General features: G+C 33.4%; 2 protein-coding genes across 2 annotated transcripts; one reads left to right on the forward strand and one right to left on the reverse strand.

The window, feature by feature from the left end:
- Positions 1 to 11,645: 11,645 nt before the first annotated feature.
- Positions 11,646 to 13,730, reverse strand: LOC21389841 (peroxidase 41). Its single transcript, XM_010092744.2, has 2 exons — positions 13,310 to 13,730; positions 11,646 to 12,278 (listed from the first exon to the last, which is right to left on the reverse strand). The coding sequence occupies exons 1-2, from the start codon at positions 13,727 to 13,729 to the stop codon at positions 11,712 to 11,714; spliced, it is 987 nt and encodes a 328-aa protein (XP_010091046.1). The 5' UTR covers position 13,730; the 3' UTR covers positions 11,646 to 11,711.
- A 2,431-nt stretch (positions 13,731 to 16,161) lies between these two features.
- On the forward strand, positions 16,162 to 21,146 carry LOC21389842 (alpha-mannosidase I MNS5). Its single transcript, XM_024162115.1, has 15 exons — positions 16,162 to 16,342; positions 17,044 to 17,086; positions 17,162 to 17,227; positions 17,305 to 17,366; positions 17,493 to 17,592; positions 17,755 to 17,937; positions 18,319 to 18,367; positions 18,455 to 18,634; positions 18,918 to 19,038; positions 19,152 to 19,233; positions 19,325 to 19,410; positions 19,562 to 19,662; positions 19,980 to 20,121; positions 20,234 to 20,384; positions 20,577 to 21,146. The coding sequence occupies exons 1-15, from the start codon at positions 16,206 to 16,208 to the stop codon at positions 20,805 to 20,807; spliced, it is 1,734 nt and encodes a 577-aa protein (XP_024017883.1). The 5' UTR covers positions 16,162 to 16,205; the 3' UTR covers positions 20,808 to 21,146.
- Positions 21,147 to 23,592: the final 2,446 nt, after the last annotated feature.

Genomic DNA, 23,592 nt, shown 5'->3' on the forward strand with positions numbered 1-23,592 from the left:
AGAACACTGGAAGGCTGCTAAATGGGTTCTCAGATACTTAGCTGGTACAAGGAGTTTTGGTTTGGTGTATGAGATTTCAAAAGAGGAATTTCAAGGGGCTCAAGGTTTTGTAGATTCTAATTTTGCTGGAGATCTGGACAAAAGAAGATCTCTGTCTGGTTTTGTTTTCACTTTGTTTGGCAACACTGTGAGTTGGAAGGCTTCTTTACAACACATAGTTGCTTTGTTAACTACTGAAGTTGAATACATTGCTCTCACTGAGGCAATAAAAGAAGCTTTATGGATCAAGGGCTTGATAAATGAAATGGGAGTTGATCAGAAGGAGATTCAAGTTCATTGTGACAATCAAAGTGCCATTCATCTATGCAAAAACCAGATGTATCATGAGCGTACAAAGCATATTGATATAAGATTGCATTTTATCAGGGATGTCATAGAAGGTGGTGCAGTTAAAGTGATGAAGATTCATGCTGCTGAAAATCCTGTAGACATGATAACAAAGCCTGTGCCTGTGCAGAAATTTAGACTATGCTTGGAGCTGCTGAAGATCAAACAGTCGGAGGAGGAAGATTAAATCTTTGTGTGCCAAGGTGGAGTTTGTTGTGACAAGTGGCAAACAAAGATTGGATCTGTAAAGATTAGATATACTCTGTAGGGTTAGAATAGTCATTTCTAGTGTAAGTTCCAATTATCTGTTGGAACAGATTTGTGCTAGTGGGCAAGTGGCAATATTCTGTTTTCTTTACTCTTATTTGTTTTGAAAAGTGTATAAAGGAGAGAAATAGAGAGAGGGTAATAGATAAGGACGAGAGTTTTCTAGAGCGAGAAACAGTGCTGGATTTCAAGTGAGAGAAATGGACTTGAATATGTACTGGGTTGGGAAAACTTGTTCTTGTAGTTCTGTGAAAACATCTAATAAAACTTCTTTGAGATTTCTCCAATTTCTGGTGTGTTGTTTTCTTTTAGATCTCTGGTTTGGTTTCTTGTTTCTTAGTGTTGGTTCATATTTCGGTAGAATTCTCACAGTTTAACTTGACCCAAAAGGTTAACTTATTAGTTTTGAGTCCTTCCATGTATATAAACTATTTCACATCTCCACCTATTTTCCATGTGGGACAATACACACATGTACCTTTCTCAACAATCTCCACCGAGCTCCCACTTGAACAAAAGTTTCTAGTAGCCGGCGCATCCAAGCATCACACTCCAAACGAGAGCTAACTCGAGCATGGAAACGAAAGCGAAACCATGTGAGTCCACCTAATGCTCCACCATTCGTATATGCAACAACACACCTGCGAGAATTACAATCGAGTGTAATTGCTTGGCCCATACAAACCATCGTTTCTAATACCACTTGTTGGGGAGACACCATATGTAAAACTAGTCCAACACACTTTAGGAGCCTAACTTGACCCAAAAGGTTAACCTATTAGGTCTTGAGTCCTTCTATATATATAAACCATTTCAAATCTCCACCCACTTTTCATGTGGGATAACACATACACGCACATTTCTCAACACTTCATCCATAGCCAATAGAAAAGACTAGAAGAAATTTCATTAATGCTCCTCAAACTTTTTAGTGTTTGTAACATATGAGCATTTGTACTACCATATGTTTATTTGTTCCTCTTGTAGTTCAAAGTTGTAGCAAAATTGCCCCTTTTGAAAGAAAAAAAAACCTGATCTCTCTCCCTTCCTTCTCTCTTTTTCTCTTAAGTGGCATTACGGTTTTTTTGGGCATCTCCCTCTCAGGGCCATAGTCTGGCAGTCGCTTTTGGCCACACTTTGAATTTTTAGTCCCAGGGATTGAAGTCTCGGCATCATAGTAAGGAGCTTGATGGAAGGCTTGTCTGTTTAAGTTGGAAGGAGTTGGTTTTTGGTGAGGTATTAGATGGAAGACACCAGACTTTGTTTGTCTCCATCAGAACCATTGTATTTCTGACAGCCTGTGGCCTTTAGGCTTTGTCCCTCTCGTTGGAGTAGATCTGGGTGTTGGCTCTGTTCGTGGCTGTGGCTATGGCCTGGCCGGGGGTGGCTCATGATGCGTGAGTTTTTTGGAGGGTGAGCATCTTTAAGGGTTTGGGCTCTGAAGGTGTGGTGGCTCTCCTAGGAGGGAGCGTGTTGGGAGAGTTGGTCGTCAGTGGCTATGGGTTGCTCCACGAGACTGGTTGATGGTGATTTGGCTGCAACGACTCTGGCACCTTTCAGATCTATTTTCGCTGGCTTCTTTGACCTTGTGGGCTACCTTGTTTCTGGATGTTTTTACTGTGGTGTTACGTTTTCATCTCCATGTTATGGCTGATGGTTATGTCGAATAACAACGATGTATTTTCTGCCACGTAGGTTTTGTCTTATTTTCGTGTGTTTGTTTTATGTTTTTAATAATGGAGGTGGTTTCTCCCCCGACCGATTGTTTTATTATCTTTGATCCACTTGATGTGTTTCTCTACAGTGTTATGGGTGACCAGTCTACAGGTATTTTATACTCGATTGGTCAAAGTTGTCCATCGATTGTAAATATGTGTTTTTAAATAGCCATATAGTGCTTGTTCCTCATGCCAACATTCCAATATAAGAGCTCAGTGCACATTTTTCTCCCTTCCCGTTTTCACGATAAGTGGTGGAACCGGTTAATGGTCGTGGTTAAGTTATGCTTGTATTGTAAGGTCATTTGTCAGCTTTAGTGTTTGTATTTTTGTATTTTGGAATACAATTTATCTTAAAAAAAATAAAAGAAAATAAAAACAGGTGTCAAATAGTGGTATGAGGTTTGGACTTCCTGGTAGCGGCACAAGAAGGAAGAAAAGGGTGGGAGAGAGGGAGAAAAAAAAAATATATCCCACTTTTTTTTGGTACTGAATAAATCTCCGGCTTCTTAATTTGTCAAACTATTTATATTAACTGGGTGAACGAGGACTAAATATTTAGCACTTCTGAATTATACATGCAGTTTATACTTATTAAATATATACTTGACACATACAAAGCATCAACTTGCTTTAAGTTGTGCAACTCCCACATTGATAAGTAAAAAACTTTACGCACTTTCGTAAGTATAAATAAGGAGCAGATTTGATAATTTTAGGTGAGGTGGTGTACAAGCAACTAATTATGAGTTGCCACAGAAATACGATTGGCATACCAATATCCAACTAAATGAAATGTAATTTAGTTAGTTGTAAATCTTCTATCCTAATTATAGGTTCAAGTCACTTTGAGTCCCATTTAAAAGTGCTGATATTTTTCTATTTTGTATTAAAAAAATAGAAAGAATGTGAATTTAAATACCACAATCAAGAATTACAAGAACTTGTTTAAGAATAAATAAAGTGACAACAACAATCAAAAAGTTGAACAGTTTACAATAACAATTTGTTTTTGTAATGCACAATTAAACATAATACAATTACACAATCCAAGTTATTTTACATGTTGTGTTCTTTATTTGTATAATTGTATTTGTATAAATTATAAATGCATTATAGTCATCCGATCTTATGCTTATGTCGTGCTCTTTATTTATACAATTGTATTTGTATGAATTATGTAAATGTTATAAGGCAGATAAATAATCTAATATATTTATTAGCATGAAAAGTATATAATAAGAATTCATTTGAGAGACATGTTCAAATTAGTTGTTGTTAGGATTTTCATTAGTTGACAATTTGTTAGCAACTGTGTGTAAAAAATTCAAAAATAAGATCAGCTTGAAGATGATGCAGAACCAGATTTTGTTCAGAATTTGTGGCGACCTTGAGCCAGATTTTGTGCACATTTTGTGGAGATTTTGTGTGGAGGTCAAGATAATTCGGATTGAAATATTTATGGCATAATTCGAATATTAATTGAAGTTGACTAATCCAACGTGGAAAGAAGAAAAAGTGAAAAATATTTTGAGAGAAAATTGTGTGGATTTTAATATTTTGAGAAAATCGTAGAGAATATGTTGTGGAGGATATGTTTGAGTTTGAGGAGATCTTGAAGATCGGATCTAGTTGAATAATAATCATGGAGATATTTAGAGATTATTTGGGAGAGATTTTTGAGAGATTATTTTGAAGAGGATTTTGATTGTGTCAACATGGATTACAAGACTTATAAGAAGACCTTAAAATTACTTACTTAGATACAGGGGTTTTATATAAATACATTTAGAGAGAAGTCTGTGAGTTTGTGAACTTTGAGAGTTTATTGAGATCGTTTTTTAGGAGAATAATTAGAAGCTTTCTAGGAGACTGCGTATAATCAATCGAAGGAATTTCACCCTACAGTTTTTAAACATGAGTGATGCTCATTAAACAATGTCATAAAAGAAATTCTACAAGTGACGACATTGTCGAAGAGGGAGTCTTTAAGTGTATAAGTTTGATTGGTGATTGTAATCATTGAAACTTAGTGGATTGTTCACTATCTGGGCGTGGCTTCACAGATGTAGGTTGTTATTAAATTATGATACTAACTTTCTGTGCCTATTTATTTACTGCTTTCCTAATTTGATAAGCTAATTTACGTTTCTGAATTCAAAGAACTTAATTAACTATTAGATAGTGTTCGCATAAAACATATCTATCACTTGTAAATCGCTAGACAAGCTTGTGGATCATCCTAAGTTCAAATGAAGTAATTTTATCGTTTTGAAAAGTTTTGGTGACGATGTTGAAGTTGGGTGAAAAAAAATACACTATTGAGGGTGAAAAATGGCCAATATTCAAGATTCATCATTTCGTCATGACATATAACGTTTTCTGATAAAATTCTATAGTTAACGCCTTTAAAAGAATTATTTTCCTATTTTGGTAATTTTTGTCCTGGTAATAAGTTGACAAAGAAGTTTTAATTTAGATTGTTTACTTATTCTTTGGGTCAGATATGAATTTAGTTTCTCATTCTTGTTATTTTTTAATTTTGCATTATTATTATATATAGGCCATTTTAGCCTAGTTTTTCGTTTGTGTTTTATTCTTTAGAGGAGAAAATTACTAAACTTATCCTTAAGAGTTTATGGATCTAAGATTTTACTTTTTATTCTTAATTTAATTAATATCTTTTTGACTAAGAACAATGCTATATAATTATGCGGAGCCGCACCTCCGCACTCACAATGGGTGGGCCCATGTGGGCCCCACAAGGGTATGACCCCCCTTGTGAGTGTAGAGCGGCTCGGCTCTGCGGAGTCGTTTAGCTTTTTTTTTTTGACTAATATTATTTTTTAACTAAAGGATATTAATTGCGAGTAAAGGGTAAAAATTCAAGACCCATAAATTTAAAGGGTATTTGTCTCTTTTTCTCTTATATCGGTGCACATTCTTGTCATTAATTACACATTGTTGACTGAAATTGAGTTGAAGGATACTAGTTTGTTATTTAAGTTCAAAATTTTGGTTCCTTTCCGACATTCGGTTGAATGCTCATCCTTTTTATCTAGTCCGATATGGTTTCTATTTTATTTCACGATTAAAACTATACCTAATTAGTTTAATCTCACCGTTAAATAGTGTATTTTCTCATATCTTATTACACAATTCTTTAATTTTTATTATTTTTCTGGTAAAAAATAAGTATATACATGCAAGAGTTTTACAAAAGAGCATGAGAAATAGTAATAGAGTTCAGTTTTAAATCACTAGATCAATATCGATCATGATAATTTTGTAGATTTTTTCATTTTGGTGCGACTTAACGATTAGAAATGAACAATGTTGATAGGGTATCCAATACCCGGCCGGTAATATGTACACGGAGGATAAATTCGAGAAGAAAATCCGACTTCCAAAGGGCTAGTCAAAATGTTGTCAACCATATAAAAGAAAAGCTAGTCAGAATAATAATGTCGTTTTTAGCAAAGGACGAGAATGTGGTCAAACACAAGAATATATTCTCCCAATGAAGCGGAATTAGCGTTTATTATTGAACCTATGGAAACGTTGGCTTTCGTTTTGATAGAAGCAATATCAAGTTATTTATTATCTTTCCGTCTAAAGTAAAACGTTTCACGCCATTCTGTTAAATAAGAATTTTGAGTCACAGCTTTCACATTATAGGGATATGTTTGAAAAGGCCTGAAAAAAAGGAACAGTAAAAAGTTTTTTGTGCATTGTCGGTAGATTAAAAGTTCAAGATATGAGTTTGATGCAGGTGATTATATGGCTTTGCCAAATTCATGATTATTCCAAAAATATTAAAAAGTACGTAGTTCACATTCAATAGCTACTACAAAAATGATTATAAAAGCGGTAGACTGTTATTTTTAACATCGATTTTCTGAAAATTTGATGTTAAAGATGAGAAAAAAAAAAATGGAGCTATTTCAATATAATTCTAATTGGTTTTTGAAAAGCATTTGTTATTTGCGTATTTATAACAACCTTTTTTTTATATGACTGATGTAATTCTGTATTTTCTCTAAATTGTAGCCATTAAACCTATATAGCAGCAAAAAAAAAAAGAAAAAAAAAAGGTCTTCTAGAGATATACATGTCTCATTTGTAAGATTAATCAGAAATCAATACAGAAGAGCTAGGGAGGTAAAGTCCTTATATACCATTATTCGACCACTCCTCCAAATCAAATATTTGATTTATACAATCCTCTTGGTTAATAATAGTTAATAGCCATTTGGTTATGTAGCATCTCCGTCAATCTCTGGTACTAGAAACTAGCTAAATAATTTTAGGGTTTTGTGATGTAGTTTGACTTTTATTCATAATCCTGGAATGTTTTATATTTTATATAGATGGTACAATGCATTTTAATCCATATCGTGTTGTTTATTATTTTCGTTTTTTTTTTTATTTACAGCCTCTTGGTGTTTGAAAATAGATAATTGATATTGAACACTTTTTGATAGTTGTACTAACTGAGGTTTTATTTGCATCAACTTCTGCAACGACAGTTCTCAAAAGCTATATTGAGAATTATCTAGCTTAGCGAAAAAAAAAAAAAAAAGGACTCTCCATGTCGTATTTATCGTAAGCCAAGATAAGTAGAAATCCCATTATAGTGTCACAAGAATAATATTATATTTGTCATATTTATGTGGACATTATGACTTTATTCATATTCTCACTTTTATGAGGATGATCTTACGCACATGTTTTATTAGTTTCCTAAAAAAGAAATACCATAATATTGTATTAAGATGAAGATTCTATAATTAAGGATATAATGCTCAGTCTGCTCAGTCTTGTGATCTTAGTAGACAAATTACATATACATATATACATACATATAAATTTATATATAAGATTCTATAATTAAGGATATAATGCTCAGTCTGCTCGGTCTTGTGATCTTAGTAGACAAAATACATATACACATATACATACATACAAATAAATTTATATATATATCTATATAAAACTCTTGAGCTGGTATGGACCGTCACGTAAAGACCAGTACAGGCACGTGTTCGCCACTGAAAAATCTAAAAGATCAAATATTGTATTAGATTCTAGTATGTGCCCTTAACGAATGTAATTTTTGTTTTCACTTCTTTTCTTTTCTTTCCACTTATTTATATGCCTAATACTATTTTTTTTTTAAATGAATATGCCTAATTCTATTTTGTAGGTTTTTCATTCCTAAAAGAATAAGAGCCAACAAAATGCTATTAATGTGTCACTGCTCTTTAGGGCAAGAGCTCCCAATTCTTACTCACTAACCTTTGACCTTATATAATTTTGATGATGCAGATAAACTTTTAAATAGAGGTTTCAGTTGACTGAGCAAGAAGGTCAGATGTCTCACGATTAAATAGGTAGGATTTTAATGTTGAGACTTTGTACAGTCCATAGTTTTCTTATAATCAATTGTATTTGTAATTTTGATGATTCCACTATTAATTGATTTTGTTTATAAATTTGATTAATTATATAAAAAAATTTAAGCTAGCTCGACAGTGAATATGAACAAATTGATAAATGATATGCTAACTTAGAGGTGTTGCATTTTTATATATAAGATAAGAAACAAACTTTATTAATGACCAAATAGATAATTATAGGTAGGGGACAAGAAGTCCTCCTAAATCATAAAACAAAACACCAGACACATAAAAAGCAAATATCAAAGAGTGATCTTTGTAAAAACAAATCCCATATTCTCTCAACAAATAATCTAATTAAAAAAATATCAGTAAAATCCTTTGTTAAAATCATTTATTAAGTCTCCCCCAGATGAGTTCCACTATCTATTTTTAGATCTCTACTTGAGCGGGTCTGGATGTTTAGTACCAAAGAATACGTTTGGTAGTATCTATGTATGTATATTTGTGAAATAAAGAATGTTATGTCTAGTGGAGTTATATAATGGAAAAGCACTTGTATGTATGGTTTGTCTTATGGCCATAACAAGATAGGTTTTAAGCATGAAGTCCATGCTGTTGATATTCCTCGTATTATTCACCAGTAATTAATGTACAGTACGTACCTGACACATACAAAGCATCTACTTGCTTTAAGTTGGTGTGGAAAAACTCTCACATTGATAAAAGTAAAAAAACTTCACAAACTTCCATCTAGTATAAATAAGGCGTGGGTTTCTTGGTTGAGGTATCGTACAAGCAACTCCGAATGAGTTGCTTTAGAAGCATACCTGACAAAATTATTAGGATAACAGTACTGAAATAAACGAAAAAATATAGTTTTAACCTGTGAGATCCATCATCCCAAACTAAAATTAGACCTAATTGTATAGGTTCTTGATCAATCATCTGACCTAATTGTATAGGTTCTTCATCAATCATTTGTGGTGCTTTTTAAATATAAACGTTGGTCACACGTCATTTGTGATGATGGTCCAGACGTCTGATCATTTATGATGCTAGTTAAATATAAACATTAGCCCAAATGTTAAATCAGACGCCGGTGCTAAATATAAACGTTGGCCCAGACGCTGATGCTAGATATAAACGTTGGCCCAGACGCTAAATCAGATGCTACCCTTTTGCTTACATGTGTCCTCATAATTTTATTCGAATAAACATATAATATAATAAGTTTGCTTACATGTATCTTCATAATTTTATTGGAATAAACATATAATATAATAAGTCACATTTTCACAACTTCTTTACAAGATTACCATTGTATCTTATCTCACTCTCTTTCGTTTGTCATCACTTCACTTTAGCACTCTTCTCTCTAAGCCGGCTTGAAATGGTAAGCAAGAAATATCAATAACCAGACACTACTCTAACCAGAAGAAACCGCTAAAGAGCCTACAGAACAATAAATTAACTTAAACTGTTCTAATTAGTTTCGTGTTCTTCGTGCTAAAAAGAGAAAATTAATCAGCAATAAAATAGATCTGATTCAAGTCCTCACCCATAAGAAAACGTTCAGAAATGTCAATTAATCCAAGTATCTAACCAGACAAGCATAGGCAATGAACCTTATGTTTAAAGTATCTATAAGAAATTGGAGTGGGTTACGAACCTTCAAGTCAGATTTAGAAGTTCCAAAGATCACAAATCTCTCTCTTTTTGTTCTCCTTTGTTTCCTCTATCATCTGTTCGATTCTCCTCTTTCGAAATATCATATCTCTTTAGCTTTTTATTTTCATCTTGGTTTTGAACTTTTAGCTTTGGTTGCTTCCCTCATGTTTTGGGATTTTTTCTGCTTAGACTGCAGTATTCCTGAAATTAGAAAGAATTACGGGAAGGTATTTGAAGTGGTGGCATTGGCAATCTCGTAAGTAAGCTGCAGAAATATGACTTATCATATGGCGAGATCGAGTTATAAAAATATGAGAACATGTGTCGATTAAAGACAATAGCATTTGATTGAACGTCTGAATGAGTGGTTGTATTCAGCACTGCTCATCATCCAGAAATTCATAATTCTAACTTTTGTTGTGTTTTTTCTTGGGTAAGATATGAATTTAAGCCCGTTTATTTCACCGATTCGAGTTTAGAATTCGAGTTTTGTTATAGTAAAAAGCTCTAAAAAATAATCACACATAACTTTTTTACTACAGTAAAAAACTCTTATATAAAGTTATATCTGACTCGAATTAAAAACTCAACCCTAAGAGTTCCCAAATCCACCTAACTTTTTTACTACAGTAAAAAACTTTTATATAAAATTATATCTGACTCGAATTAAAAACTCAACCCTAAGAGTTCCCAAATCCACCTAAGCAACACTCATAATGGGAAAATCTTAAATTGGAGAGAAAACTCAAGTATTCAATATCTCAATAATCAAGCCTTCTTATTACAATAACTACGACTATGTGGATATTTATAGCTCACATGTACAATGATACACACTATGTGGATATTTAATTTCACATCCCTGTTATTCTTTTTGTTTTGCATTTTACATTTTAATTATCTATAGACTGTCTTAACCTAGTTTTTTGTTTGTGTTTTAATCTATCAATACATATGTGCATTATATTGTAACTAAAACTATACATTAATGATCGAAATTTAGTTTTATTCCTAATTTTGCCTTATATGAATCAGTGAATTATAAAACTATTTTCTTAAGATTTTCTGTGAATCAATATGTTTATTGTCTAATATTTGAATAAAACGAAAGAAAAATTTACAGAGTTCAGAAATTAATGTTAATGTTGAATGATAATAAAAATAGATAGTTTAACAAAATTGATGAAAATATATTGTTATTAAAATTGTGCTTATCTTGTTTATTTATAATATTTCGTTGGAAAACGTTAAAAATGTATAAGATTAATAAGATTAAGGAAAAAAGATTTTGTTACGCACTATGACACATGAAGCCTTCTAATTGAAAGTCAACGTCGTAGACATTTAACAAACAGTCAAAAAACTGAAGTTGAACGTGGGAATTAACGTCAAATAAAAACCGACGTTAAAGCTTTTAGCATTAGCAAAGCTTCAAAAGTAGCATTTTTTTTAAGAGCAGATGAGTGAGTCAAGCCTCCTTCCAGTACTCATTATCTTCCGTGTTAAAATTTATGAAATCCAAAAACTCTATGTATGAGATATAATTCTGAACTGTATTGCAATATTGAACGAAGTAATAATTCAACAAAAATTAATGAAAATTTAACGATTCAAAATTGAGCTTAAGTTTAACCCTTAATTAAAAATGTTATGTGGTTGAAAACATTTAACGAATAAGATTAATGATTGAAAATTAATAACTTGCCATGCATGGTTAAGCATATATTATAGATTTACATTCATAAAGCAGAGACATAATATTATATTTATTAACAAGAATAATAAATCACAAGAATTCATTTTCATCTCTCGACACTTAAGTTTAAATAATGACAAAAACTGTAATATAATGAAACACTAAAAACGTCTATACTGCAAATTATATTATAAAATAGAGTTAAAAAACCTCATAAAACCACACAGAAAATTATACCATACAAACTTTTTTCTTCACTGATCCGTTCTTTGGTTCCAAATTAAGAAAGGAAAAAAAAAAATCCTCTGTCGTAATATACACTTCCATGCATGATCATCACAAACCACAAACCATCCAAATTATATTATAAAATAGAGTTAAAAAACCTCATAAAACCACAAAGAAAATTATACCATACAAACTTTTTTCTTCACTGATCCGTTATTTTGTTCCAAATTAAGAAAGGAAAAAAAAAATCTTCTGTCGTAATATACACTTCCATGCATGATCATCACAAACCACAAACCATAAAACCAATCTTCTATCTTTTTGTTGTCGTTTTTCTTTCATTCTCTAAGTCCGAATCGAATTGAAAGCATCGCACCTCCTTCTAACCTCTCCTTTGGGGCCGGTCTTGATGTCAAGCACGCTGAGCTTCTCCATGGCGTGAGAGAAGGCCTCGAAAAAGGCCTTCTGGTCGGCGGCGAACCGGTCGACCGCGGGCTTCGTCCTCGGGTCCTTGACAAGCGCGTTGTCGGTCTTCAGTAGCCCTAGCCCTCTCTGCAGGTTCTGGTAGTACATGTTGTCGAACTTCCCGGGCGTCATGACGTCGTTGAAGGCCGCCATGCTCCGGTCCGTCGCGTAGTTGGCGCACGTCAGCCGCAGCGCATCGGCGAACTTGGGATGGATATCGGGGTCGGTCGGGGTGGTCTTGCTGTAGTGGAAGAGGCGGTCGGCGAACTCCTTGCAGTGGGAGAAGCCAATGGTGTGGCCGCCGGTTAGGGCCACCATTTCGTCGACGGTGAAGCCCTTGTTCTCGAAGATCTTGATGATGTTGTCCATGGTGAGGCCCACCGAAGGGAGGTTTCCTGCCACCCGGGATGCTTCGGAGATGAAGCCGTCCTTGCGTCCAAGTCTCACCTGTTAATTTATAAGCTGATTATGTTAATTATTGTTATAATGTTAAGGAACAAGAAAATTGATGGATTGATAATAATCATATAAGCTAGCCATGTATTGAACTCATATACTTTTGTTTATGGTTGATTAAAATATTAATGAAGAGTTATTATCGTACACTCCTTACAACTAATAATTATTCAACTTCAACCAAGGAGAAATTAAGTGATATAGTGTTTTGAGTGTGTACAATTAGAATCAATCATACGTATTACCATAGATTACTCTTATTCATATCACAAGTTAATGAGACTCACGCATTAGAACAATATGCATAGATCGCATATAATTTTTAAGTAACATATACATGTCAAAATTTTTATTACTTTATAGTTTTGTATAGTATTTTTACCATATTTTAAGATACTCATAATCTTAGTTAGTTAATTTTATTAATCTTGTAGCATAAGCTTCATATAAAGCTTACTACATACGTGTCTACTCACACGTGTACACTCTGTATAAATATTAGCTTGTACTCTATTTTCTGGTTTAATGAAAAACTACATTTTCCTATCTTCAGCCAAACAGGTTTTTCCTTCGTAATACCATAGAAATATATATCCTTTAAATTTTTATATACTAATTTTTACTTTTAGAAACATGGTAGTGATGTAATTTAAAATTTTCTTACTTTTTAAAATATTTGTTGTCACTAAGTATTTTATTATGTATATCAACAACTTGTGCTAATTATAATTATCATCAAAATAATCTGACATGATAGTAATTTAAAAAAATTAAAATCAGAGTTTTCATAGAATTATTTTTTTTTTTCAAGCGCTATATAGTTTTTTCATTGGAACATATATGGTTCCTAGGTTTGTAGCCCCATGTCGAAGCCGATTATTTGACTCATTAATATAATCATCTTCCCTAAAATATATATATATATATATTCTCTTATTTTTTTTTCACTTTTTTTCTTTAATTATTGAGATATTTTTGTAACTTTGTTGCATCATTTGAAATTATAAAACACAAGCACGTACCTTGTAGAAGGGACCGCCAACCATGATGATGAGGTCCCGGGTGGTCTGAGCGAGGATGTCGGCGCAGGAGACGATGCCGGGGCAGGTGAGCTCGAGGGCTGTCTTCGCCCGAACGACGACGTCGAAGGCGTCGCCGGGGAGGGAGAGATTGATGTCGGCGTCGCGCTCGGGGTGTCGGTTGACGTGGTTGGGGGAGATGAAGACGGAGGCGTCGCAGCCCTCCACCATGCAGTCATGGAAGAAGAGGCGGAGCGTGGCTGCCGCCGTGGTGGGGTTCGATATCTGCTTCTGCGTGACGATGTCCCGGACCGTCCTGTCGAAGTCCGGGCACGTTTTCCGGTAGTAGTCTAGGTCCAGCTTCGATTCCGCCGCGAAGGGGGCGGAGAGGAAGAGGAGGAGGAGGAGGAGAGGGAAAGCCATGGCGAAAGAAAGAGTCTGTGAGAGAGAGACAGAGAGAGAAAGGAAGAAGTTGAGACTTGCTTCAGTTTCTCTCTAAAGGAAGAAGGAAAATGTGTGGAAAAGAAAATAGAAAGAAGGAAATGATGGTTGTTAGCGAAATGGGGAGGAGAGAGTTTGAGTTTTGTGGATGGGAGTGGTTTTAGGGGCGTTTTTGCTAATGTTATTACATAACATTTTATTAATATTGATCAAGGTAATGTTGACAAAAACCTTTTTTAAAAATATATGGGTCAAGATTTTTATTTTTATTCTTAATTTAAAATTTTTTTAATTAAATAATTATATTAATAAAAAAATATTTATTAAAAGTAAAAGATAAAGGTCTAAACGAGTACACACTCTAGATAAATTCTCCATTTTTTCATTGAGCGAAGAGAGATATTCTATATATATACGTTTTCGTTTCTTTAGCGTCATTTTTGCATGGCTATCTCGTGGGGTCAATGTTTTTCTTCTTTTGTTAATCCTATTTTTGAATGGGAGGAGGGGGTAAAATTTGCACGTAGTTTTCAAGAGAAATTATTACTTTGTTTTTGGAATTTTACACGTTTACCTTGAACTTGTATAGTTTTAACAATTTGCCTTTTAAACTTTTAATTTTGGTAAATTATTCTTTGAACAAATAAAATTGTTTCAATATGCTCAATTTTAATAATGATTGTGTTAAATTAGTATAAAAAAAGTACTTTCAATTCCTGAATTTTTAATCCTTAAATCTAGAAAATTTAGTAAAATGGGGTCTATTTCAAGTTCAAGCGGTTGATTGTTAAAATTAAAATTTTAAAGGACAATTTGTTAAATCTTCCGGAGACAATTGTGCTAACAACTTTTCTTTAACACCATAAAACGACACTGAAGTCAGAAAACTACAACATTCTACATTGAGCATTCTCATAGATAACTATTACAAAGATGACAATTTACTGTGTTATAAGACGAATATAACCTGAAAAGATTTGAATATGAGAAAACGACAGACGCGGCAATATTTTTTTACAGAGAACATGAAAGACGATAGTATATTAAGGAAACAGCATAATCTACATTAAGGAATTTGAGTATTTGACCACGATAATGACAAATTGCAAACAATAAAACAATAGAAGTAAAACAACAATGACCAGAAAAGCAAACAACAAAACTCATAAACGACAGTGATCTTAGAAAACGACATGGCACATTTGGAGAGTTTTGCCAACGATAAGTACGCTTTTTTTTTTTTTTTTTTTTTTTTTTTTTTGGGTGCTGGTTGCCAACGATAAGTACTTGGATAAAGTAATGGAGTGTTGTAACTTGTAGGACGACAGCCAAAAACGAGCAAAAAAACAAGTCAAAACTCATAAGATGACAATAACCTGTGAAAACGACAAACGACAGCACATAAAAACGACAGTAATTAAGGAAACGAAAATTCTACATTCAGATTTTCAAAAAGAAAAAAAAATTATGCATTCAGATTTCTCACCTCATGGTTCGTTTAACTAAGTAATCTCACAATGTTATATACATGTATTCCCTTTTCGAAAATCACGTTGAGACATCTGAACAATGATTATAAATTAGGCGGATACTCTACTTATTCACTTGTATTATTTTCATTCAGGTGTTAATTAAACTTTAACTTTTTTACAAAAGAAGATGACATGTTTAAATTTTAATTTTCTAAAATTAGTATTTCTCTTATGGCACTGTAATGTAAAGTTGAATACCACTTCTAAATTTAAACTCTAATTTTTCATATACCACTTTGATCGTGAAAATTACATAAATTTCCATATCTAATTGAAAACTTGAAAGATAATTTCACACCTGACTTAAGGCTGTTGGAAAGAGCTCGTTAAAAACTGCTTTTTGGCTTCTTAGGCTCAAAAATTATTTCTGAAAGTGTTTGAATAATCTGTTAAAAGTGTTTTGACTTTTCAAAAAAATTTCAATTAAAGTTAGAAATTGTGACTTTTAAAAAAATACATTTATGAATAGACTTTAAAATTTGTACTAGAGTTTATTAAAGCATTATAAACTTAATTCTAACGTTAATTTAATTACTTATTAAAAAATATAAAAATTATCTTTGGTTCTATATACTTATTAAAAAGCTACCATTTTTACTGGTTAAAAGTAAAAACAAAACCTCTGTGAAACAGATACTTAAGCTGAAATGGTATTCAGATCCCCGCCCTCAATTAAAAAAAAAAAAAAAAAAGACTTGTTGAAAATTGAAAAATCCAAACTCTGAAGTCTGAAATGGTATTCACCCATGGATCATAAGACCCAAATGGGCCAGGTCCCACCATTGTGGGTTGGTGATGACATGATGCTAGTAATTTACTGTTTACACCACTTCCTGCTTTGCGTACTCGCCTTGAACACCCGCTTTCCCCTCTCTCTCTCTCTCTCTCTCTCTCTCTCTCTCTCCTTGGAAATTTGACTGCAAAACATGTTGTCTCGCAAATCTGTGAAATGGGTTCTACTGTTGTTGGTAATCTCTATGTCCGTGTTTGAATTATCCAGCTCCAAAGCTGATCCTCGTTGGGCAGCAAAGAAGAGACGCATGAGAGAGAAAGTTCGCAAAATGTAAGCCAATTTAATTTTCCTATGACCCACTTCATATCCTGGATTCAATTTCGTTAATTTTCAGTTTTCCTTTTTACTGGGTTTTATTTATATGTTTCGTTTTTGACCTCTTTGGAAATCTGGGCACCTCTAATTCTCAGATCATCTGTGTTTTAACCAGAATTTTTAAAGTTTAACAGTTATTTGATTACTTTTTGTTATAAATTTTGTTTCCCGTAAAATATCATTGGAGTGACATAAATGATAAATTTTTGGTCTTTTGTGGTTTATATGATTGGTGCTTCCATTTTTTTTTTTTGTTATTAAAACACTGGCAATGTGCCAAGGTTCAAACTTTCAAATATTTAACACTTGGATCATTGGGAAAACTTTTGGTCATTTGAAACTATTTAGTTTGGCTGAATTGAACTGAGTGAGCTAAACGAAAATGTAATGTCAAACTACTCTCTTCTAAGCCAACAAAAAAAAAAAAAAAAAAAAAAAAAAAAGCTAATTTAGCTGATAAATTTTGACGCTTTTATTTTTATAGGCGAGGATCCAATGACGTATTAGAGATTGCTGATTGATATGCTCTTTTGCATTGGCCTCGAATCAATATGGAATCTCACTGAACTACGAATGACAATGTCAATAATCTTTAGGAGAATAATATGAGTAATTATTTGATGAGAGAATAACTGAAAAATTGTTTGTCCTTTCAGGTTTTACCATGCATATGACAACTACATGGTCCATGCCTTTCCGGTTAGTTCGCCTTCCTCATTTGCTATATAATTCATCGATTTTTGCAGAGGATCATAATTTCTTTATTGGTTGCAGCATGATGAGCTAAAACCTATTACAAAAACTTTCACTGATTCCCTTAGTGAGCTTGGAAATCTGAAGGTAAACATCTATATATTCGCGTCTTGGCTAGTCACTGTGTGCTGCAAGGATATAACTGTTTATCCTCTCTATTTCAGCTTGAACACCTACCACATGACTATAATGGATCTGCACTCTCACTAATTGAATCTTTGTCCAGGTACGAGACAATACTGAAAATGTGTCGATTTATAGTCAGTTTATGGGTTGGGTTTATTATTCTTCTCCAGTGTAACAAACTTGGAGTTATGGATCACCACTCTGATGTAAAACTTTTCTTTGACAGCCTTGTTATTATGGGAAACAACACGGAATTTGAAAGGGCAGTTCTTTGGCTGTCTGACAATCTAAAATTCAATGTTGATGCAAGGATAAATCTTTTCGAGGTATCTAATTGAAGCAATTCTTAAAATAGCATGCATATGAATGATCTCAAGCTTCATTTATAACATAACTTTAGATAGTTCAAACTGTGACAAGAATAGTGGCAACATAAGATATTTTTGAAGTGTTTAATTGAGCTTTTTTTACATGATTTCTATATGTAGTGCAACATAAGAGTTCTTGGGGGACTAGTATCTGCTCATATGCTTGCGACTGATTCTACAAGCAGGTTGGTTAAAGGAGCTTATAAAAATCAGATGCTTAGTTTGGCTGAAGATCTTGGGAGACGATTCTTACCAGCTTTCAACACACCTACCGGACTGCCCTATGCATGGATTAACTTGAAGGTACTGCCGCTATTAAAGATAGTTTTTGACATCTGATATTATCCATCTTCAAAAAGGGGAACCTTTATGAGAAAATTCTCCATCTGTTATTATCCTTCTTAACTTGCATCACAAGCTTCTCATACTATTCAAATTCATCATTTCATATGTGGATTTTAAAAATTGTTATTTTACAGATCTTAACCAATCAAATTGTTAGCATCTTCACAGTGATGCTTCATTTTTGTATTGGCATATTTGCACCAAAATCTGTTATTTGAATCGTACCTAATCTTTTCACAGAATTCATCTCTCAATTCACAAATGTATGAAAATTTTTTGTGGTTTTGTTTGTAAGAAGGATATATGACTCTCTGCATCAATGGGAAATTCTGTGGACAGTATGGAGTAATGGAGAACGAGACTACTGAAACAAGCACTTCAGGATGTGGTGAGAGGCTTATCTTTTTCAGTATTTAGATGAGGCGATCCTAGGATATGCTGTCCTGAGATCTTCTGATTTTCCATCTGGATTCAGGTTCTCTAATTCTTGAAATGGGAGCATTGTCACGGTTGACTGGTGACCCTAGATATGAATCTGCTGCTTTACGTGCTCTTCGTAAGTTATGGAGTATGAGGAGTTCATTGAATTTATTCGGAACAACTCTGGATGTGGTAACTGGGGAATGGATTGAATATTCATCTGGTATTGGGGCTGGTACGTTTTATCCGGATAGTGGCATTTGTTATGTAATTATATTTTAGACTTCAGGTCATCCTTCATGAGATAGCCAAATATCATTTTTCACTATATCTTGTCGCAAAATCTATCCACTACAGAAACCATGTGAACCAGGCAAAAAAGTTGTTTTGCATCTCAGTTTCATTCCATAGGTGTAATGGTCTTGGCTTCCATTACTTCAGTTTGTAACCGCCATTACTTCAGTTTGTAACCTCAGTTTCTGATGATGTATCTTTTTTTTTTTTTTGACCTCATATAGGGGTTGATTCATTTTATGAGTATCTTTTCAAGGCACACATTGTTTTTGGAAAGGAAGAGTTTTGGAAAATGTTTCATTTGGCGTATGTTGCTGTGCAGAAATATTTTAGACATGGGCCATGGTACTTACATTAGCTTCTATCTCTTCTCAACATTAGTTGCATTTCTTCTGCAATCTTATAAGGAAAGGTTGTAAAGGCGTTTTTTTGATGTAAAGCTTGTGACAACAAATTAGGTACCACGAAGCAGATATGAGGACAGGAAAAGCAACTTATTGGCAGCTTACAAGCCTTCAAGCATTTTGGCCTGGCCTACAGGCAAGTAACGGGAGACATAGCCATGTAGCAAATTATGATTTGAAACCTCAAAAAGACATTCCGATCTTACAATATAAATTGCATTCATCAGGTTCTTGTTGGAGATATTGCAGCGGCAAATTCATCGCATCGCAAGTTTTTCCACGTGTGGGAGAAGTTTGGAGTAATACCGGAGAGGTAGCCTGCCTTGGAATTGTTCTTTGTTGTGAGCTTCTCTATTTAATATACCATAGCGGCTATTGGCTTGGTTTTTCTTACTTTCTTTTTAAGTAACTTTTCCCTTAAAAGTAATAGAAGAAATTCTAATATGACCTGTAAAAGCTTACAGGTACTTGTTAGACCATCAAATGTTGCATCCTACTGAAAAGTATTATCCACTGCGCCCTGAACTTGCCGAGTCAACATTCTACTTGTATCAAGCAACTAAAGGTCCCTTTTTCTTAAAGTAGTTACTATTATTCTTGGCTAATAATTTAGTTTAGGTGTTATGAGATATAGGCATCGAGATATATCATTACAGGATCTAGTGTATATGCTGATCATTACAGCTATGTGGCAACCAAGTTGCTTTGCTAGACGGACAGGAGCTACACAGATGTTAATTAATTATATTTCTACCATTTCGTACCAATATATATATATATATATATATATCTACACTGATAATACATATCTCAAGCATATCACATAGCTGCATTGCTAAATATTCACTATTCTGATTTTACATGATTGTTGCGCTTTATCAGATCCATGGTACATAGAGGTGGGAGAAACAATAGTGAATTCTCTTAATGCACACACCAAAGTGGAAGGAGGTTTTGCTAGCGTTAGAGATGTAACAACCATGCAGTTGGAAGATCATCAACATAGCTTCTTCCTTGCTGAAACGTGGGCATTTGTTTTTCAACCATACTATATGGAGGGAAAAAAAATCAGCACAATACTTTCTCATCCTCACACATTTATTGGGAATAATATTTGCCTTCTTTTCTTTTCGCAGGTGCAAGTATCTATTTCTTCTGTTCGATGATTCGTTTCTGGCCGAACAGAACTATATTTTCACTACCGAGGGTCATCCTCTTCCTGTGTTAAGTGCTTGGCATGATAGACTTCCGGAGGCCTATATACCAACCAACTGGAGTTTTGTCAAGGTGCTGCTTTACTAAGAACTCTTTAGGCACCGAATAAAGCTTTAACAAAAGAAAAAAACCTGTATATTTTCCCTGCATGAGCTGATTTCTATCACTTGCAGGCGTGAACCGTTTTCCAAATTCATGTATGTCTGAATTCTGGCACCAAAGGTATAGACATTTTTTTGACAAATTTTAGGTTTTATTTTGTAGAAAGAAAGGCTAGTACGGCAAGCGAGTTCAATGTCTTTGCAAGTATGTCCGGCCACCACATTGAACACGGGAGAACATGGTGGGCAATGGGTCGAGAGCGCTTGCCATGTCCCTGATGCGCGTAGTGACCATAGATGTATAGCCGACGAAGACTGCGGAATCGATTCGACCACTTGTAGACGAAGATCATGTAGCATAGCTGGCTATTGTGGGCCGTGGTTGTTCTTATGATACCAACAATAGAACCAGAGATTCTTTTGGAAACAAAAAAGAATAAATGAGCACAACATGACACTGGAAGATTGCAACTGGCATGTATATTTATTATTGAATCTTTCGCGACTTTATTGATGGGGTACTTAGGATTTGGACAAAAAGAGGATAGAAATGCATTTATTGTAACTGGCATGTTCTTGTGCTCACAAGGATATTGTGGTTTGTTAATGTAACATTTATTATTATTTTTTATGGGATTACTCTAGGAAATTATACATTCGATTCTAGGACACGAATTACATTTTCGAAAGATATATGGAAATGTGTATAATGCTGGTATTTTCAGCTTATAGGACCCCCTTTATTTTTATGAACGCAGAGAGTGACAAAAATAGTGACGCTAACATTTATTTTTCATGTTTGGCAGGTTCTCGACATTTCTTGGCATGACTTGATAGTCAATGAATCAATATCTGATCTTCTTTTTTTTTTTTTTTTTTTTTTTTTTTTTTTTTTAAAAAACAAAAAAATCACATTGATTTTTTTTTTTTTACTTTTAAAAAGTTAGATTTCTTACTTTTTAATTACATTTATTTTTTTATTAAAAATCATGAATCTGATCTGATAAGTTGTCAAATTTAACGTTGACGAAAGCTTGTTTTGACATCTTTTTCTCTAAATTACCTTCAAGTATAAGAGTAATTCCTAACTAAGCAAAGCCGCAGTAGAGATTTCATGAGATATCATGACATTTTATTTTATAACATTTGTTGGGACTTCATTTTTTCATGGAGGAAGCTAGGGGCCATCCCTTCCGTCCGCGCTGCATTGTTTCATTCACGGAAGACCTCTAACACCCGGATTTGGTGAAGGCGGTGATGATTTCGGCATGCAATCAGAACCGCTATGGCATGGATGAGGGATATAGCAATGGATACCGCGATAGCCTCGGCGGTCGCCAGGATCATTTCGCTCACAGTTGAATCTGCTCATTGATGGAGAACCATGAAACATTAGTCTATCTGATGGAGAACCATGAAACATTAGTCTATTAAGTAGATGATCAGGCAATATATCATCACAAGGGTGTTCAAAATACAATATTATACCTGCTGAATCAAACCATAACACTAGATAGAGAATATGTCAACAATTTTATCAAGTTAATTTCATTTAAAAGACAATATTCAGTACATCATTATAACCAATCCAACAACTTTATAGATTCATAATTACAATCGCAATCCGACTAATTAATAATTTTGTATCTTTCTAAAGCCCCGTTTGGTTCATATACTTGAACTCATGATTCTAATTCTGTTATAGTATTTTTTATTTTACAAAATTCAGTTCACGCCAAAGAATCAAAATCACGAACTTGAATGCGTGAACCAAACGACTTTATGATGTACGCACACACAAACATCATAATTATTTAAACCAAGAGCGCTTTTAAATCTCTACGACGAATTCAAGTACTAGGTTCATTCTTACCTGCCAAAGCCATAACCAACCTGTGGGAGGTTGAAGAAAAGAACAAGGATTAGTATGCAAAATAGCCATAAAACAAACGTTAGTGACTTCATCTCACTCCTTAGTAAGCAGTCTCAGCTTGTGCAATATGTATTATTTATGTGTTATAAGTCATATTTATACATGATTAGAGGCTGATTATATAAAAAAAAAATGAATTCTTCAATTTGAACTGAAAAGAAATACTAAAGAAATGAACCCACAAAAAAAAAAAAAAAAAAAAAAAAACCCAAAAAAAAAAAAAAAAAAAAAAAAAAGCAGCTCAGCTTGGTGTATTTGTGTTTTTCAATTGACTGGGTTTCAATCTCGGTCGATGGCGCATACATGGGTTTTTTAATCTCACTTTCGAGTCTTTCTTTTTTTTTTTTCCAATTGATTGGCTAGACATAGTCAGTAAACGCTACTAGTAATTGTCTGATAATAGCACGTGTTTCTAAATTGACTCGTGGAATTTTATCAGTCTAACTCAGATGGAAGATGAGATTTAAAAATCTAAGTCCGCCTAAAAAAATCTTATAAGAGAAAAAACCTTAAATTGGAGAGAATACACTCAGTTCTAGTGTTCAATATCGGCCGGGGCATGCAATTATACCGACCATAGTACTCGCACCTATATTTGTTGATGGAAAAAGCATCAAACACAAGCAGATGCAAAAAAATCCATCAAGCATATCAATATACCTAATCTAACAAACATGAAAGAACCAATGCTCCTTTTTATGTGCATACCCATCCTCTTAGTTTTTTTTTTTTTTTTTTTTTTTTTTTTTTTTTTTTTTTTTTTTTTTTTTTTTTTTTTTTTTTAACTTTTTTTATCTCTATTTTTTGTTTTTTATTCTTTTTATTTTCTAACATCTAATCTACCTAATCTAACAAAAACAAAAAGCCAAAGCTTTTTTCTATAGGCTGCCCTTCCTCTTACCTTTTTTTTTTTTTTTACTTTTTTTTGTCTCTATTTTTTGTTTTTTATTTTTTATTTTTTTTTATTTTTAAATAAACATAAAAGTGTCAAAACTCTTTTCTATTGGACTATCATATGGCAGTCTCTCTTCTTACCTATTTTTTTATTTTTTTTTACTTTTTTATCTATATTTTTTATTTTTTTTATTTTTTTACATTTAAAATTTGTGTTTTTTTAAAAAAAATATTATATATTTTTTTCTCACTTTACTCCTATAAAAGTAATCTTTTCACATGTGTTCCTATTTTATTTTTTGTCAATAACTAAACAATTTTCTTTAAATGTGTCTACTTAATTGTTTTCTAT

The sequence above is a fragment of the Morus notabilis genome, unplaced genomic scaffold (genome assembly GCF_000414095.1).
Source record: "Morus notabilis unplaced genomic scaffold, ASM41409v2 Scaffold778, whole genome shotgun sequence".
In the NCBI taxonomy this organism is placed as follows: domain Eukaryota; kingdom Viridiplantae; phylum Streptophyta; class Magnoliopsida; order Rosales; family Moraceae; genus Morus; species Morus notabilis.